General features: G+C 37.8%; 2 protein-coding genes across 14 annotated transcripts in view; both read right to left on the reverse strand.

Annotated features, from left to right (window-relative positions):
• LOC107656768 (2-oxoglutarate dehydrogenase, mitochondrial-like) overlaps nt 1-7,938 on the reverse strand; it is a 20,927-nt gene extending 12,989 nt beyond the window's left edge. Inside the window, exons 1-4 of one of the 3 annotated variants that reach the window (XM_016444746.1) lie at nt 7,815-7,938; nt 6,507-6,900; nt 4,462-4,650; nt 2,999-3,101 (exon numbers count right to left, since the gene is read on the reverse strand). In XM_016444746.1, the coding sequence (XP_016300232.1) occupies nt 2,999-3,101; nt 4,462-4,650; nt 6,507-6,740 (526 nt within the window). In that variant the 5' untranslated portion in view covers nt 6,741-6,900; nt 7,815-7,938. Of the gene's footprint in view, nt 1-2,998; nt 3,102-3,321; nt 3,760-4,461; nt 4,651-6,506; nt 6,901-7,814 lie in introns of those variants that run through there. The other 2 variants (XM_016444809.1, XM_016444872.1) reach the window with 2 other exon arrangements.
• A 3,236-nt stretch (nt 7,939-11,174) lies between these two features.
• The window catches only part of LOC107657058 (calcium/calmodulin-dependent protein kinase type II subunit beta-like), an 80,236-nt gene continuing 71,690 nt past the window's right edge, over nt 11,175-19,720 (reverse strand). For all 11 annotated transcript variants that reach the window (XM_016445097.1, XM_016445171.1, XM_016445753.1 and 8 more), the window contains 4 exons: nt 14,803-14,878; nt 14,466-14,560; nt 14,121-14,355; nt 11,175-12,947 (listed from right to left, as the gene is read on the reverse strand). In XM_016445097.1, the coding sequence (XP_016300583.1) occupies nt 14,123-14,355; nt 14,466-14,560; nt 14,803-14,878 (404 nt within the window). In that variant the 3' untranslated portion in view covers nt 11,175-12,947; nt 14,121-14,122. The remainder of the gene's footprint in view (nt 12,948-14,120; nt 14,356-14,465; nt 14,561-14,802; nt 14,879-19,720) is intronic.

Consider the following 19,720-nt stretch of genomic DNA (forward strand, 5'->3'; position numbering starts at 1 on the left):
TTGATCAAATTAATGCAGTCTTGGTGAGCAGAAGAGACTTTTTATAGAAGACTCTTATTAAAAAATCGTACTAACCCCAAACTTTTGAGTCTATATACTGTATATATATAGGGCCCTATGATTTCCACGATGTGGAAAAAGCGGACGGAATCACGGAATCCAGTCATAAAAACGGAATTCACAGTTTAACGCGGAATGTCACGGAATTTGTCAAATTATTTTAGCAGATTTATGCGATTAAGACTGCAGCAGCACTCACATGAACGCTCCCAGTATAATTTTTTATTTAGGCTAAGCATCAACATTCACAAACCACTGTTCACTGTTATTTTTAACAGAAAAGAATGCAACGTGGGAAATAGTAAGTATCGGATAGCACGTGAAGACAGCAGAGAAGCGCTCTCGCGCAGCACAGTGGAGTGCATCGTTTTGTTAACTTTGTGGTTTATTATTTTGAGTTGTTTGGGACGCGGTAACACACAGTCCTCTCACAATATATTGCTTTACAGATATATCATGTTTGCCGCTAAGAAATGTTAACGCAATCATGCTGCACATATCAAAAGTTCCGTGCTCTGGCGCAGTTAGCGCACACACTACATACGTACCGTGCCCGAGCCCAACTGAACCATGCTCTGGCCCACCTCTTCAAACCGAGCCAGGGACAGCTAAACGAACCGCGCCCGAGTGCGGCACACAGCAATCACACTAGTCAAATGAAGCAGGCTTTGGGGATCAAACGCGCTCGAGCACAGTTCAAAACGCCTAGTGTGAGTACACCCTTATTCTTCCGCATCCTGCACACACGAGTCTCTACCCGCCTGCACTCGCCCATCAAGTGTTGTCCCGCGCCGCACTCGCGCCACGTGCTGCGTTGGGTCCCACGATCGTTCAGGTCTCTACTCGGAAGGTGCCTGTTATGTTATGATCGAGGCTATGGACTCTGAGCATAACTTGTTTTCCTATAACAAACTATAAAATATTTTCTATAAAAACGTTAAAGGGGTCATATGATGTTGCTAAAATGAACATTATTTTGTGTATTTGGTGTAATGAAATGTGTTTATGCAGTTTAAGGTTAAAAAAACATTATTTTCCACATACTGTACATTATTGTTTCTCCCCTATGCCCCGCCTTTCTGAAACGCATCGATTTTTACAAAGTTCATCGGTCTGAAAAGTGAGGTGTGCTGTGAATGGCCAGCTATCCAGTGCGTTGTGATTGGCTGAATACCTCAAGCGTGTGACTTACCATACTGTGATGCCGTGTCCCGGCCAGGGCGACGAGACAAAAACATTAAAACACATTATAAACGAGGCATTTGTAGCATCCAGTGGGGACATAATTACGGATTATAATGATTTATACTGTCTTTTTACACGTGGCTTTTCTTAAGTCGCTGGGGTATATTTGTAGCAATAACCAAAAAGACAGACAGCTGAGTCTCCGACACGCGCGAGCCGCCTGAATGGGCAAATACATACAAAAGTATGTCAAAGTACCCGTCCTGGCAAGTAACTTTGTAGCTTTAACAATGATTAGTCTATATTGAATTTATACAGTGGATACAGATACACCGATCGACCGTCCATTTTTTGTTTAATTTCAGACTATCTTCTGTTCCGTGCTTGCACACAAACTGCACTGCAATCATTTTCCCAAAGGCCATTGTGTGGAAATATTACGTTATTATTATAATTAGTCTGTAAACGGCCGTTAACAGAGGCCAGAGACTATGAAGTCGGACACAAAGAGGAAAAAATACTGTAGCAGTCAGTCAGTAATTTCACAAAGCTAAAGTCTGACCACCCTGTTTTTGCTTCATATTTTGAAATTATACAGTCTAATAAAAATCAAACATTGCACATGTATTTTTATTTTTTTTATCAATTCATGATTAAAATGCAGTGGCTGCTTCTAATTTCAAATGGCTATGAAAAATCAAGGTGCTACACAGAGTGAAGAATATGCAAATGTTATTTTATGTGTGATTTTTCAATTTCTGTACCTGAACATACTACAAACATAACTTAAAGCATAATTTCATTCATGTTTGTGCTATAGGCCTATATATAATTGTGCTATTACTTGTAATTTGTTAATTTTTTTTTATTTACTGGCTGTCACTTGTCTTTAATAATGTTTAAACTTTATATTTATGTTTATTTTTGGCTAGTGATTTTTGCAGTGGTATCGAAATTGAAATAGAGAATAGAGAAAATCTAATTGGCATCTAAAATATTGGTGTCATATATGCTTATTTATTAGAATACAAGATAAGATCAAAAACAATGATAATAGCAACTATTTTATTTTTTTTGTGGCAGGGCCAGTGAAAATGTTGGCAGGGCAAGTAAAAATTTGAACTAGAAAAAATCCTTAGTGTTGATCCCTGTATATATATATATACAGTGGGTACGGAAAGTATTCAGACCCCCTTCAATTTTTCACTCTTTGTTATATTGCAGCCATTTGCTAAAATCATTTAAGTAAATTTTTTTTCCTCATTAATGTACACACAACACCCCATATTGACAGAAAAACACAGAATCGTTGACATTTTTGCAGATTTATTAAAAAAGAAAAACTGAAATATCACATGGTCCTAAGTATTCAGACCCTTTGCTCAGTATTTAGTAGAAGCACCCTTTTGATCTAATACAATTTAACTTAATGTTTGTGTGTGCTATATGTATATTAGGACTTATTAGAGTATTGAGCTGCCTATTGCAATATTGCAATCAACTGATCAGTGGCAGCTAGGTTTGGAACAAGGCCATCGTCTCCAGTATCACCCATTTCCCAAGCAATGTTTATATTATGTTTAACCTGCAAACAAACCACACTCACTGTTGGGTGTGTTTGAATTTTACCCATTGCAAATATCCAAACAGGTCTGGACTACATGCATACTCCAGGTAAGGGAGGACAGCACAAAAATAAGCCATGCCACATAAAAAGATTCAATCATTCTCCAACACCTGATCAAAACCTCACCAAGTTTATCAGAGGATGTGATTATATCTGCCGGGACGCACGAATCAAGATCTGCATCCATAATTCCCAGAGGATCCAGCTGTGCAACATGGTGCCCCCGAATCTGCAGGGAGTTCCAGAAAAAAGACGTACAGAAAGAAAAAGAAAAAGAAAAAGAGGGGAAGGGAGGACAATATGGACAGTTAAGGAGGTAAGATTGGGTCAGATCGAGTGTGAAAACCACCAGAGAGATGACAGAAGAACAGGGACAGAAGGACAGAGCAATGTTAACACACTGAATGAGCATCCTCCCAATCACACTGAACACCACAAGCAGTTCTCACCGGACTGATGGGACCCGATTGTAAGCGGGGCATTGTCAAAATTAACACAACTGATGCCCAAAGGGTCGAGTTTGGCTATATGATGACCTCTGACCTGTGAACAAGGCAACAGCACTTACAAGCTAACAGAGGAGCGCAATCACAGATTAACTCTTTATATTCAAATGGTCCTAGCATTTTAGTTAATCAAATTAGCCAAGATAATCAATTTTAAAAATATGCCAGGGGTAAGGATATATTTAAATAAATTCTGTGGAGATTTGCAGATAATGATTATGTGTAGAAAATATCCTCTTGTATGAGGAATGAGGATAATATGAGGTCCTCATCTACTTAATCCAAATATTATACCAGCAATATATGACTGAAACTTGGAAAGTTTGGAAGGAAGGGCACTATATTTAGGCAGTACACTACCAGCAAAAAGGAACACTGACTCGTTCTTTAATCTTTTACAGAGTGAAGTCATCAAAACAATGAAATAACATCAATGTGCACTAATGTTCAAAAGTCTGGGGTTGTTAAGATTTAAAAAAAAATATTTTTGAAAGAAGTCTTGCATGCTCACCTAGGCTGCATTTATTTTGAATAAAAAAAAAAAAACAGTAAATATTGTGAAATATTATTCAAATTTAAAATATATGTTTTCCATTTAAATATATTTGAAAACATAATTTATTAATGTGATGCAACTGAATTTTCAGGATCATTACTCCAGTCTTCAGTGTCACATGATCCTTCAGAAATTATTCTAATATGTTGATTTGTTGTTCAAGAAACATTTCTTATTATTAACAATGTTGAAAACAGTTTTGATGTTAAATATTTTTGTGGAAACCGTTACACATTTTTTTCCAGGATTTTTGATAAATAGAAAGTTTAAAAGAAAAGCATTTATTTAAAATAGAAATCTTTTGCAACATTAAAATGTCTGACACTACCAATCAATTTAATGCATCCTAGCTGGATTAAATTTCTCATTTATTTAAAAAGAAAAAAATCTTACTGACCCCAAACTTTTGAACGGTACTATAAATGCAGGAATTATTATTAGTACAATAATAAGATGATGGGAAAACAGCAGAAGTAGAGTCCTCTCCTCCAACCTCCTTGGTGAAATTAACATTTTAGCCTTCATACCTGGTAGGCACGAATGAGGGACTGCACGGCAAGGTGGTCTTCCACCAGTTTTTCCACATTAGGCTGAGCTCCAACCAGTGCCTGGGCCTGAGACAGTCCTGAGAGACTCACCCCCACTGGAGGTGGGCTTTGGTAGGCAGAGCCAGGGGGAGCGCCTGTGTTGGCATTACGGAAGAATATGTCCCAAGACTGTTAAGAAAAGAGCAAAGAAATCACAGTAGGAGAATAATAACAATACTTCAAGTGCTGTGCACAGAATACATTTGAAAAAAAAAAAAAAAAGATTCCTTTTAATTTGTTAAAATACATCCAATGATGTACATGAGTTATTCTGGTTTATTAAGATAAAACAGATGCCGACTAGCAGTATTGATGTCTTGCATCATCACACAGGAATCTGAACCATCTACTTTGCTTCATCTTCCAAAGTCTCCAATACAGATGGGAACTGTGGTCACATCTGAGTAAACTGTGGGAAGGGGTCAAACTTCAGTACTGCTTTTCCGAGCAGCAAAACTTCACTGGATAAGCTGGATGTTCGGTTGCATAACCGAAGACTTTTGATGCAATCATCTGCAAATCTTTAGGTTCATGCAGGGACAGAAAAGAACAGCAGTTTGAACCCTAGACCACGTCTGACCTTGTTCTGCTCATGAGGGCTTACTTTCCTACATATCGGGTCACTGTGATTCAATGACACATCACACAGGACCTCATACTAACCTGATAAATGTCTAATAGGCTTTGAGGAGCTAAAGAGCTCAGTGTGTTAAATTGAGAGAGCCGATGCCGTATCATCTCGCAGCGTGGCATAGGAGGGAAGTCTGAAATGTAGTGAAACTGTATACACACTTCCTTCATAGGTTTTCACAAAAATTTTGTTATTTATTTTTGGGGTTATGTACTTCTGCCCACAATAGTCTGTATTTTGTACTTTTATCTTTTGCTGCCCACTTGAAGATTCACTTATACTTTTTCTAAGGCTCATGACGAGTGAAATACTTCAAGGTCAAAATAGTTAAAGCTAATTAAAGAAAAAAAAAAGTAATATAAATGTGTATAAATATGTATAGTAATATATAAATGTATATACAGACAGTACTGGCTGTTCATCTAAAGGTATGCTTAAGTGTGTTGTTCAAACAAATAAAAAAAGATACAAAACTAAATGAAAGGGTAACAGCAAGTTTGACCACTGCACTTAACTTAGCATGTTTCAGTATGATACATTCATCACAGTTTCTCAAAAAACATTTAGTTCCAGTTTGAAAACATCCTGGAAACCACACAAGGGCATGTGAAATGGAAAAGAAAAGTCTTACATAACAGCCCTGCAAAGCTAAGTTTACTGTCTGAGAGGGGAAACATTCACATTATGAAACATGGATGTCCTCAAGCATAACCTTGGAGAGCACAGAAGTTCCTTTGCAGTTTACTAGACAACCAAATCAGTTCAGTTCAAAAAATAATCATTCTAACTGCCTTGTGAACTGAATCAAATGATTCATTTCTAAATATCTGACTCAAAAGTGGACATTTCATTTAGAAAAATCAAGACATTGGTAACTCTTATATCAACCTCTCAAGAAGAATATAGGGCAGATGTCACGATTTTTAGAAAATACCTTGTGCAAAATTCATATTGGTGCTTGAATTGAGTCCTCAAATAATCACTTTTTCTGCACCATAAATATAGGTTTATATTAAATTGGAAGTAAGTAAATGATGACTTTCATTTTGGGTGAACTGCTCTTTCAACACGCAAACAATTACCAATTCACCTTTTAAAAATGAACCTGAAGACCAAAAAGGAAAGTCCTTTGAGAAGTTATTAAGTTGTGATGAAAGATTACGAAGACAATTGTTTTTCTCTAGTGTAACATGCACAGATTAGTCTTTCACAATATGAACAAGAATGTGTATTGTGAAAGTAAACAGGGTGAATTTTGATTCCACATGGATTTTAAGCATCATAACTTTGGTATAGCAGCAATGAAGCCAGGATTTCGTCACAAAATCCTCTATGCTGAGAGCCGACGTCTTACCTTGTGCACACTCTTTGGGTTCTCCAGCCATGCGTAGTACATCTCTTCCACATAGTTGGAGCTCGTCCCATTGAGAAAAGGCTCAGCGGCGACAGGGGCCGCATAGCACCTAAAGGGCTGAAACGTCCTTAGGGCCCCGGGCGTCACTGCTGTCCTTTGTTGTGAGAAACTTGGAGCATTCTGAGAGGCTGTGAGCGGCCGTAGCCGTGCAGCGCAAGTCCTTAAGCGATGCATCGCAGTCTTTAAACCAGCTCCACTGCCTCTCCAAACCAACCACGAGAACTAAAGCTCCACGCAGCACTGAATCCAACAGATCCTGGATGTGTTCCTTTAATAAAGGTGCTTGTCCTCTTACTCCTCCGCTCAAGGTCTATTCAATTAAAGTCCCAGGAAACTGAAAGTAACACCAGACGAAGCATGTCAATAAATAAGATTAATTAAATTGTGGCAACAGTAAATGTTTAGGAATGAATAGAATGTTTTTGTGCCGGTCCTACAGGTCTGTTTTGATCAGAAGTCATGCAAAGAATTCTTCCCAAGCCTGAGACAGTTGCACTTGTGTGCTGTCCTTTAATTTATGAAGACTGATTATATGTGTGGAACAACATTTTTAAACCCTGAAACACTCTAAATTACATCCATATCTCAAAACAGCCGTCATTTCTGCAATAAGAAGTTCAAACACTGTATAAAAAGACACTTGTACTCTGCTTGCATCAGGAATGCTGAACCTGTAATGTGTGTACAGTAAATCAGTGGATACCAAAACCTTGTCGAGCATGATACGACATTAAACTTTTCAACAGTGTGTGGAAAATCATCAGAAATAATTACATAAATGTTTCTTATAGTAAAGAATTTCTGATGTCAACTTTTCATGACTATAGGTGCATAGAAAAAGGCTTTTCTTAACGAATAAGATTTTTAAGAGGTAAAAAATAAATAAACAAATAGCAAAATAGTCACTAATAAGTTAAAATAAGAGTTTAAAATCTTGGCAGCAGTGAAGGTCTCATGAGTAATGTAACGGACCACACCGGCTAGCTTCAGCTAACACGAGCTAATATCAAAACTCTCTATTAAACCATCAAACATGCGTTTAAACTGCCCATGCCTCAGGGGAAGATAATACAATTATACCGCTTTAAAAATAAATACAGCATTAACTGTGTCTAATTACAAAGTTTTCTCCTCAGTACCGGCAAGGCTGCTGACAGATGCAGAACTGACTCGCTAACGCCTCACTGACAGAATCATTCAAATCAAAAGCGCTGCGAAAATATAGATAAAAGCGATTCAGATACTTACTCTCAGAGCAGGAGATCCTGTATAGTGCAGTTTAATGTCATAAAACACAAAAATTAAAGGGAAAGAGTGAGGTATCAGGAGCGGGACGGGTCTCGTAATCAGATAAACGAGTCGCTCGTTTCTAGGCAGCGCGAGCACCTGCTCCGCGTCACGAGCTCGCATGACGTTAGCGGCACGGCGCGAGCTTTTTTTCTGCACATTTTGTGTAAAGATCAAAACATTACGCAAATATTTATCTTTACTAGGAAAATACCATATATATTAAAGAAGTAGTTGGTTCTTAGCAAACCAAATTATATTTTATAAATAACTTGATTATTCATTACCATGGTACATAATTAAGAACCATGGTAATACCATTTTACATATTTACTGTAGGCTACCGTGTAACCTTCGGAAAGGGTTTTGTGCATCTTATACTGCAGTTTTGTTTCCTAAAAGAAACACAAATAAAAAGAAAAAAAAAGTGTAATATTTCAGTTTCTGGAAGACTTCAGGAAGAATCATGGATCAGGTCTATTTTGACCTTTTAACTCATGGAAAGATCTATTTTGTCCCTATATTTAGTATTTTATATGCCTAAGTTTGCGTACGTTTATAAACTAATATAACATATGCAATCAAAAACCTGTTTATTAAGACGTTTTGTATGCACAAGACTGCATGCTTTAACAAGTATAACCATAACTTAATGATGAGCATGTAAACAGCCATTGTTGATTCATCTGGCCAGAGTACTGGACAACTGGTGCAAACAACTGTCTGTAATAGGTATTTACACCAGTTTCCACTGAACACAAACCGTTTTTAGTGACTCAGCACTCAAAAGTACACACAGTTGTGAAATAAATTCACATGCTGTTTTCTCATATCTTATCAGCTTTCAGAGGCAGCTGGTCATTAAGATAAAGCCTCGTACGTTTATTAGCAAGATCACTCTGTCAGCAGAACAGCATTTAGTTCAGTATACAGTAGATATAAAAACCACCACATGGGTTTTGACATAGTCTTTTTATTGATAATACTGATAACATCTTAATACATTTCCTATAGCACACATAGAGAGAAAAAGAGGGAGAGCACATTGGAAGAACAGATATGAATATTAATGAGAAGAATCAGGAGAAATCCACATCATCCCGTTGCAGGATTTGAGATTATATACAAAAAAAAAAAAAACTCTGCAAAGTTGGAAGGCTGATCTTCAGAGAAATGTGAAGCCGTTAAGACTTAAGCAAAAGATTACAAAAGACATTGGGAGCAAATGTGAATACTACAAATAGCAATTGGCTTGATGTTGTAAGAGCAGCAATGCGTCACCACTAGAGAAACACAACACTGATTCACTCTTTCACATTATGTGTAACACTAACACACTCAAACACACACCAGCTTCCCATTAGTGGCCTGATTAGATTAGATCACTCATCACTTCAACCTACAGGCCATTGTGTTTGGAGAAGAACTCACTTGATAACAGATTAAACACTCATTTGGTGGTTATTCAGTGTATATACATTTAGGTTTCATTAACAATTTGTTAGTGCATCAAGATCGTGTTTCTGTTTTTAAGCAGAAAAGTGAGTGAATTCTTGGAGATCTTGTAACGCTACGTTACGCATGGTTTCTAACTAGAACGCTGTGGTAAAGAGCGCCCCCTAAAGGATTAGACAGCATTTGAGCGAAGCACAAGTCAAGTGACATAGTGAAGTGACATGTGACATGTGGCCAAGTATGGTGACCCGTACTTGGAATTAGTGCTCTGCATTTAACCCATCCAAAGTGCACACACACAGCAGTGAACACACACAAACCGTGAACACACACCCGGAGCAGTGGGCAGCCATTTTTGCTGCAGTGCCCGGGGAGCAGTTGGGGGTTCGGTGCCTTGCTCAAGGGCACCTCAGTCATGGTATTGAAGGTAGGAGAGAGCACTGTACATTCACTCCCTCCACCTACAATCCCTGCCGGTACGAGACTCGAACCCGCAACCTTTTGGGTTACGAGTCCGACTCTCTAACCATTAGGCCACGACTTCCCCTACAAGGAAGGTCGTTGATTAAATGGCATTGAACACAGACATTATTCGAGGTCCCTTTTATAGACTGGCAGCCAAAGCAAGATCCATTCCGTAATAAAAACACATGCATAACGTGACCTAGTGTGACAACGCTGCGACTGACCCAAGCTAATAAACACATTATTTCACAATTTCTATGGGTGCAACCAACACTGCTCAAACAACAACAAATGCCTTTACAAAAGCATGCCATACAATCAGAATAGTTGTTTTACCATGATAGTCATCGTCATTATCATCATTTTTAGACAAAAATAGTTATGTGCACTTACAAAGCTCAGAAAATAGATAGAATCACCAGCATTCAGTATAAAACAAACAGAATGAAACAAAAAAAGTCACCAAAATGTATTACTGTGAAGTTGAAGTTCATGCATAAGTTAACACTATGCAGCGGTAGTTTTTACAAGGTATTTGTTGAGCGGTTATTGTTTGCAATACTAAACACACATATAAGAAAGAAATAACAACACCGGTTCGTCGACATGCGGATTGCTGTTTGCGGCGGATGTTGTATTTGTCACCATTTACATAGAGTTTGAAACTCTCATTAAAGTGAACATAAAAGTCACATTTCAGAGTAAAATTCAAGGAATAGTTCACCTAAAAATGAAATTTGGTTAAAAATGGTCTCTCCCTCAGGCCGTACAAGATGTAGATGAGTTTGTTTGTTCATCAGAACAGATTTGGAGAAATGTAGCATTACGTTACTTGCTCACCAATGGATGCTCTGCAGTGAATGGGTGCCATCAGAATGAGAGTCCAAACAGCTGATAAAAACATCACAGTAATCCACACCACTCCAGTGCATCAATTAACATTTTAATTTATACAGTTTTTAACTTTAATCTATTGCTTCTGGCTAAAATACGAGTCCATAATGCATAATTACACTTCATCCAGTGAGTGAGACTATCCTCTGTTGTCCTCTCACATCACAATCCACCGACATATTTGTTTAGAATGGTTTTCACTTGTAAATGGTACTTGATTTGTGCATATTTCACTCCTGATTCAGACGAAATGACTTTTTCACTGGAGAAAACAATATTATGGATTGCTGGAAACAAGGGTAGAAGTTAAAAACGTCTTGATGGATTTGTTAACTGATGGACTGGAGTGATGGATTACTTGTGATGTTTTTATCAGCTGTTTGGACTCTCATTCTGACGGCACCCATTCACTGCAGAGGATCCATTGGTGAGAAAGTGACGTGATGCTAAATTTCTTCAACTCTGTTCTGATGAATGTAGAACTCATCTACATCTTGGATGGCCTCAGGGTGAGTACGTTTTCAGCAAAGCTTTATTTTTGGGTGAACTATTCCTTTAAAATCAACATAAAGCACACTGAGCAGCCTCAACAAAGGTCATGTGACTTCAGGTAGCAGCCCACATTCAGTAGGAGAGAAATCTTTTGACAGGACGTCAAAAACGAACAGTACCAGTTGTCAGGAAGCCCCCTAGTCAATCCACATAAGACTATCTTCCAGTTCTGCTAGACTGAAAGACAACACTTATAAAAACATCCTTACAATCCGCTGGAAATTCTCGCTCTGTGCGCTATGGCTTTCAACACTTTAATACAGTGACGATGCTTTCACATTCAGGATATCAGTGCCATTGTATTGTAAAACCACACACACGTACACACACACACACACACACACGTTAAAAAAAAAAACACAAAGAACAAAACTGCCTTAATTACACCACATAAATTATATATAAAAAGTTCCTGCGTGTACAGAACAAAAAGAAAACAAAGAATAGCTGTAGGTGCCTGAGTCGAGGTGAATCACAACATTCCTGTGACGACGGTAGAAACACGTTAAAATTCACAGGTTTCTGATCACCGTGGGATCCAGAATGGCTATTTAAATCTTAAACACACTTGGCCAGCGAACAGCAGTAAATTAGCTGCTGCTTTAAATGAAAGGCCCTTAAAAACAACATGCTGTACTCATTCGAAACATCCTACAAGATCCCTTGAGAAAAAGACGACAAGCTTAAACAGACATTCCTAGTCTCACAGACCACCAAAACTCACATAAAACCAGATCAGCATTGATTGTCAATAAGAAGGACACATCAGCTGCTGGTCATCAAGGGCCAATACATGAGATTATGCTCTGATTTAAAGACAAACAGCTCTTTTTGAAGGAAATTAAACTTGGCAACCTGCAGATATATACGAGGCGAATCTCAATGATGTGATGATGTCAGCTGCCTCCAAGAGATCTATCTAATTGGTGACCTGATAATACAAACACTGATCGCGGTGACAGAAAATCTGCTCGCCACCATATTCGCGAGAAAATTGACTATGAGTTTTGAATCTTAAAACCACGTGTGCGCTGCTGCTTTTTTACTTTTACCAGCGAGCTGTGAACTTTAACATACAGCACTGCCGAAATAGACTTCAGATTACCTGAACACCAAAAAAAAAATAAATTTTTTTTTAATCCATGCTTAAAAAAAAGAGAAGAAAATAAGTGTTTTAAAACGAAACATCAGTAATTTGACCATCAAATATACAATCTCAAGAACAACAGCAATACTTAGAATCCTGACGGAAGTAATAATCATATATAATCAATAGTAGTAACAATAACAATAAATACAATAATAATGATGATATTTTTATTAAAACATGATCTACTGTATTTGGGAGTACCTGGGCGCAGGGGGCATAAGGCCAGTGAAGACGAGTGCGAAGGACCGTGGATAAGGCGGCAATCGTGCGGGTTATTAGAACTCTAGACGGGAACCTGGAGTCTATGATCGCTCTCGATGATTAATATATGTAATCTTGAGTCTTGGGATAAAGACGTTCGGTCGGGAGCGTGCTGGGTGGAGTCAGAGGTGAGGGTGGTTCTGGCAGAGAGATAACTGTTGGTTTGCATGCAGGGGAGGACGGCTGTGTCCAGCGTTGGAAGGCTGGAGGGTTCGGAGCGCTCCGACGCTGGACCTCTGCTGCCATCTTATCAGTCCTCCCTGTCCTTCACCTCCGTGAAGGGCACTCACATCTAATGTATCGCTTGCAGGGCCGCTCTGAAATACAAAAACACAGAAACGCTGTTTTTAATCAGCTCTCACTGAATGTTCAAAAATATATCAAATAAAATATACATATATTTAAAAATATAAAAAACTATTTAAAAATGTTTTTATTAATGTTTATTAATTATTATTATATAGTTAATATTAATTTATTTGAATTACTATAAATGACCTTAAACGAGGATTTTTTTTGTATAAAATCATAATACTGTTCAAAAGTTTGAGGACAGTAATATTTTTGAAAGACTTTCTTTTTGAAAGTTTCTTATGCTCTTATGAGCTTTTTTAGTATAACTGAAATAGTATTAGTTTTTATTAATATTTTGAATTAATTTTTATTTGATATTTTCTGTTTTTATTTTAATTTTAGTTAAAGTTGTGTAATTGTCTTGTTTTTGTCATTTTAGTTTTTTTTATATTTTTTTAATATGTCATAATTTTGTTTTGTTTTTATATTTTTTAAGCTGTCTACATATTTTTATTTCAGTTTTAGTTATTTTAGTACATCAAGTTAAACTAAATGAAAATGAGAAATGTTGCCTTGTCAATAAGCAGAGATAAAATGAGTTTATGTTTTTTATATTTTATTTATTTCAGTTATTGTGTATTTTATTTCAGGTGAAGAAAATGTTTTTATGGTGTCCGTTTCAGTTAACTATTATAACCCTGCTTATGCTTACCAAGGTTGCATCTGTTTGATGAACATACAGCAAAAACAGTAATATTATGAAATATTACAAATTTAAATGTTTTCTATTTGATTATATTTTAAAATATAATTTATTCCTGTATGGAAAAGCTGAATTGTAACATTATTTAGTAAATGCGTCTTTGCTGAATAAAAAACAACAACAATAATTTATCTCGATAAAATCTTAATGATTATGATGTATATTTTATATTTGTTTTTAATTTATGTATTTAACTATGTGCAATCTTGATATAGATTTACACTTTCTGAAGAAAATGTGCATCAGTACTCTCATTCACAATGCCAGGGTGTTACTGCAAGTCAAAAGAGCCCACCCTCAAGTTTTTCTATATTCTGGTGTCTAGATCTGTTCAGAATCCATTTTGACAACAACCAAAACAATCAAACTCTACTGAGAAACAGATCTGAATCCACACAAAAAGCTCCAGTGTGAAAACAAATCCAAGCGTCACCTTCACTGGAGAGGGGCAGCCGGCGCACCGGAGCAGTGGAAATGAACGTTTTGCCATTTGGAGTCCCGGCGGTGCCACACGCGGGTCTCCTCTGACTGGCTGCTGCATGGCCGGCCCTGCCCATCCACAAACTGAGTGAGGCGGATGTAGGCGATGCAGGCGGCCTCTTCTCCAATCAGGTGGACGTGAGGGTTCAGGATAGTGGTGTGGATGGGCTTGCTGTTCTTAGAAAGCACTGCGGAGAAACACACACACGGAGAAAGATCATGTGCATGGTGCTACTGCCATTTCTTGTGATTTATAAGACACATAAATGATTTAGTCTTTCTGCTTGAACACACTTACAGTTCTCAAAGTAGAATCTATGGAAGTCCATTCCCTCAACCAGGTTCCCCAAAGCCTCGGGTTCAAAGGATGTCAATCCAGGGTCACAGATTTTCCTGTTACAACGATCCCATTGTGTATTATTATTCAGGTAGCTGCTATATACATGGATAGTTACTTTCATCTTACTCTTAATAAAACTGTTGCTCCACCATGCGAGCAGAACTGACTGTAGAAGAAGACAGTTTACACTAATGGCCGCTATAGTGCTCTTATATTTGTACAATATAGTATGTGTTGGGCCAAAGTGGTTTGTGTCTGTAAGAAAGCATAGCATAACATTGTGTCTGTAACATACGCATAGGCATCAAAGTCCCCATTATTGATGGCTTCTATCAGCTGCTCTGTGATCTTGATGATTTCCTGTTTGCGTGCTGTAGAAGAAAACATGGACACAGGTGAATACACACATACAGTTCATGTTAAGTAGGCCCACCTTAGTGTCAGATTTTTTTTTCACTCAAAATTATGATTAAAAAAAAAAAAGTAAATACTTTTTACTTAAGATATTGGAATATTTTCATCTTTACATTAAAAGACATGTGAATTAAAGACCCAATAAATTCAAGGTGCTTCAAATTGACCAAAAAATAAACAATAAAAATGGACAATATATCACAGCCTTTATTAATCTTAGGTGTAAGTATTTTTTTAAATAAATCTTTTATGCTGCATTTATTTGATCAAAATTACAGTACAATTGTAATACTGTGAAATATTATTACAATTTAAAATAACTGTTTTCTATTTTAATGCATTTTATAATGTAATTTATTCCTGTGATGTAAAGCTGAATTTTCAGCATCATCACTCCAGTCTTCAGTGTCACATGATCCTTCAGAAATCATTCTAATATGCTGATTTGCTGCTCAAGAAACATTTCTTAATATTATCAATGCTGAAAACAGCTGTGCTGCTTAATATTTTTGTGCAACTCGTGATACTTTTTTTTCAGGATTCTTTGATAGACAGAAAGTTCAATGCATTTAATGCATCCTTGCTGAATAAAATGATTAATTTCCTTTACAATCTTACTAATAACAAACTTTTTAGCAGTAGTGCATGTTCCGCCCCAACTTCCTGTCTCAACAGGAAATACATCAGCACAGGAAAGAAAATTGTGCCTTCATGGATTCTTTAAAACTATAGACTGACAGAGCCAAAGCTAACTGTTCCTCTTTGTTGTACAGGACATGAACAGACAGATGTCAACCTTAACCAAGAGTTAACGCTCTGAAACACAGGCAGAGGTCAGAAAGGTCACACCCTCCTGACTCCAGACCTGAGAGGCTGAGAGAGGTTTAACACACACCAGCTCTGCTGTGGACTTACCTAGTTTCTCAGTCATGATCTTCAGTCTAGACCTTCATCCATTCCTCCTCAATACTCTGACTAAGCTCTCTCTCCTGATGAAGTTTGTACGCTCACACATGCACAGACTCACAAAAACACTCATCTAATCAACATCTCCACCACTTTACTCCTCCTCGTCTTCTTCTGTCTTTTCCTTGTTAACCGCATGGAGCTAGTTGAGCTATTCCTGGATCCTTAGATACGGCTTATTCTGGTTTCCTCACCCTCACTCACTCCCTCCCTTCATGGCTTCCTGCTCCACTTTAGAGGAGCTTAGTGGCCCCGACATGTCCTTCAGAATCAGAATGAGCTTTATTGCCAGGTATGTTTACACATACGAGGAATTTGTTTTCTCACTCTGGATAAGTACAGTTCTTGGAGAGTTTCTCCTTGTCAATCTGACACTGCAGGCCTGATATAAAGTCTCTAACTGTGGCTTCAGCTTTGATAAATGCCCCACGTCCTTCAAGCAGATATGTATGGAAGTGCATCACAGTTCTGTCACAAACCAGACTCCATAAATGTCACTTCAGATGCTTAAATGCTGTGTTTTTATCAGGGAAAACTGCCTCCTGCTTAGGGCTGGACGATATGGCCAAAATTGATATCACGATATATTTCTTAATTTCGGTCGATACGATATAATTCCGTCCTGCTACTTCCGAATGTCATATGTTGGTTTCAGGGTTGATAGGAATTCAGCTGCAGACTGTTAAGGGCCTGATATACTCATGAAGAAGTTATTTTTCATTCCTCGTTTAGTGGTAAAAAAATGTTTGATATAACTGAGCAGCGGTATACTGTCCGACACCACACACACTGCTGGGAATGGCGTTTAGATAAATATGAATATGCTGCGCACTCTCCTCTCAATAACAAAATAAACAACAAAAATGACAGTGGAGAGAAAACAGCATTTGATCATAGCGATGTGGATATGTTTGTACCAGATCTGCAATTCGGCAGTCTAGTCACATCATGTTTATTTATATAGCCCTTTATACTAGTGGTCAGCTGATATATCGGCCGATATCTGGAATTTTTAATTATCGGCATGGGCCAGAAAGTTTTTCTGTTTGGAGATGTGTCCAAAGCGAACTTTTATTTTAATAGTGCACAGGACTTTTATTTTGACAGCACTGAGAATGTCAGCATCTGAGCCAAAGTCACTTTAAGGCACGCCTCTCGGGCATGCAAGTGCAGCTCCTATCTCTTTGAATGGGGAAATATCAAATTCTACAAAACTGCTCGCCAAGCTTGCGATTCAATTTCATATTTGAAATCACCAATGAAATCTGACAACAACAGTCTCATAAATGTTGTTTATTTTGCTCAAATAGCATTAAAAAAAAGTTTATTTCTCAGGCTAGACCAGCCAGTGCGCATGCGCAGTCCTGAGCGCACGTCTCAGACTGCTGACTGTTTCTATAGCAACCGGGACTTCTAACAGCAGCTGCAGTGACACGCTGACTTTACCGATTAGGGATTGGCTCTTTTGCTCAGAAGGCGGGGCTTCGTTCGATAGAGCGGCCATATTGAGGGTTGCATTTTTCCCCATTCAAAACTATACGAGTGACACGTCTTGGGTCTTTGTCTGAGCGCACGGAACTCCCATTCTCCATCTTTAATATACTGTCTCCATTTAACAGTTGTAATAATTAATTAGTAGACAGAAGAACTGTTAAACAAAAAAAGTAAATTTATACCAAGAATTGTAGCGTTTCTTTTTCTATTGTTAGTAGTACTAGTACTGATAGCAGTTGTCATCTAAATAGAAGTTTATTTTACAGATGTATTTTTTTTATCAATTTTCATATTTAATCATTTTCAAATTATTTAAAATAAACACATTTCATTTCAGCAGTTATGCTTGTGCTTTTACTACATTTAAATTTAATTTTTTACAGTGCATAGGACTTTTATTTTGACAACACTAAGAATGTCAGCGCCTGTCAGTCCCTATTCAGAGTTCCAAATAATGTAAAATAAATATAAATTTAATTTCCTCAATTATGCATGTGCTTTTACAATCTTTAAATTAAATAGTGATATAATTTATTTCGGTATTATATCGGCCACCCTGCTCTCTAAGATATCGGCATATGCATCAGCAATCAAAAAAATCCTTATCCGTCGACCACTACTTCATACAACAGACACTGTTGTATAAAGCAAGCAGCTTTACAGTCTTAAAGGGGTCATATGATATTGCAAAAAAGAACATTATTTTCTGTATTTGGTGTAATGAAATGTGTTTATGCGGTTTAAGGTTCAAAAAACACATTATTTTCCACATACTGTACATTATTGTTTCTCCTCTATGCCCCGCCTTTCTGAAACGCGCTGATTTTTACAAAGCTCATCGGTCTGAAAAGTGAGGTTTCCTCTGAGGCCTGGGCGATAAAACGGTATCGATATTTATCGAAGGTACACCTTCTTCGATATCGATAGAAAAAATGTTCGCGTTGATACATTTCTTTAGCTATATCGCCCAGCCCTAGCTGCACACATCTGAATATTTGGGTTGAACTGTTCTGGAACAGTGTTGTAAATACAACTTAACCACTGATTTCTAGTCGTGTCCATTTTTGGAAGGCCAAACAAAGTAGTTTCGCTTTCACAACGAAACACACAGCGCCTTCAGACCAGTCTTAACTTTTATAAAGAATATCTCTTTGGGTTTGAGACTTTAGTCTTTGCAACTTTAGGGATCATATCTATTCATGAACAGCTTGTAACACTCCAAAGAGAAAGGAAAACTTGAAATCGCATCAAATGACCCCTTTAAACATGAAAAAACAGTGTCAGTGTCACTTTAGATTAGCATTGCAGAATTACAATTTCTACTATGAAGCAGCTGAACAGAGTGTTCAAGTTTTTAATTGCATATGACCTCAATGGACTTAACAAAAGAAATGAACCAGAGAAGATTTCCACGTCAAAGAAGGCAGAGCCACAAAGCCACACTAACATATTACATAATAGCCATGGACCAGTGGCAGTTGGAAACTGTTTACCAGCCAGAGCAAGATGTTTTGAACTTCCAGACAACTCCATACAAACTTTGCTTGAAATGATGCCACACCAGTTTGTTTTTCAATTTCGTTTGAAGTGTATCAGGGCCTTTAAAGTGCAACGTGGACTTGACCTTATGCTATAAGCCAGTGGTTCTCAACCCGCGGCCTGTCACGAATTCAAATGAAATAAAACAAATAAAAAACAAAAACTCTTTCATTATAATCATAATCCGTAAAGATGCACTTCTCTCTAAAGGCGCGTCTGAGGAGATGGCGAGTCAGGATCGGCAACTTCATCCTTGCGACACCGACTCAGAAAACACTAGTTTATTAGTAAATAATTAAAATATCTCCTTACTGTTTCCCCCTGACGCATTTATGGTAATTACTTTTGCCAATGCTTTGCGGCAAACTTAAGCCTATTGCGTGCATTTGAACACAGAACTCTTCAGCTGCGCTGACGGCAAGCATGCTGCTGCTGCTGAACACTAAACACCGTCGAGCCGCTCTTGACAGTCACGGTAGCACGGTCTCGTGTTGTTTCCACCAGCACGGCAATGTTTTCATCACTAATTGATGGATGTCTAAAATATAAAAATAAGGAGAAGCCTAAAACAGGCCCGAAGCCCTGCCCACGTCTGAACTATGACGTGAAAATTGTCCTGAAGCCCAGCCCGAGGGGCGTAAAAAAGTCGGGGCCCGTCGGGCTCGGGCCCGGGCTGAAATGCAGGGTTCTAGCTCTGATCTAGCACACAGAAAACGATTTGACTGAAAATGTATCAGAAGAGATGAAAGAAAAATAGTGGTCATCTACGCGATTCGGAAAAAGAGGCGGCTTTTCTGCAT

Source organism: Sinocyclocheilus anshuiensis, unplaced genomic scaffold (assembly GCF_001515605.1).
Source record: "Sinocyclocheilus anshuiensis isolate Anshui unplaced genomic scaffold, SAMN03320099.WGS_v1.1 scaffold269, whole genome shotgun sequence".
In the NCBI taxonomy this organism is placed as follows: domain Eukaryota; kingdom Metazoa; phylum Chordata; class Actinopteri; order Cypriniformes; family Cyprinidae; genus Sinocyclocheilus; species Sinocyclocheilus anshuiensis.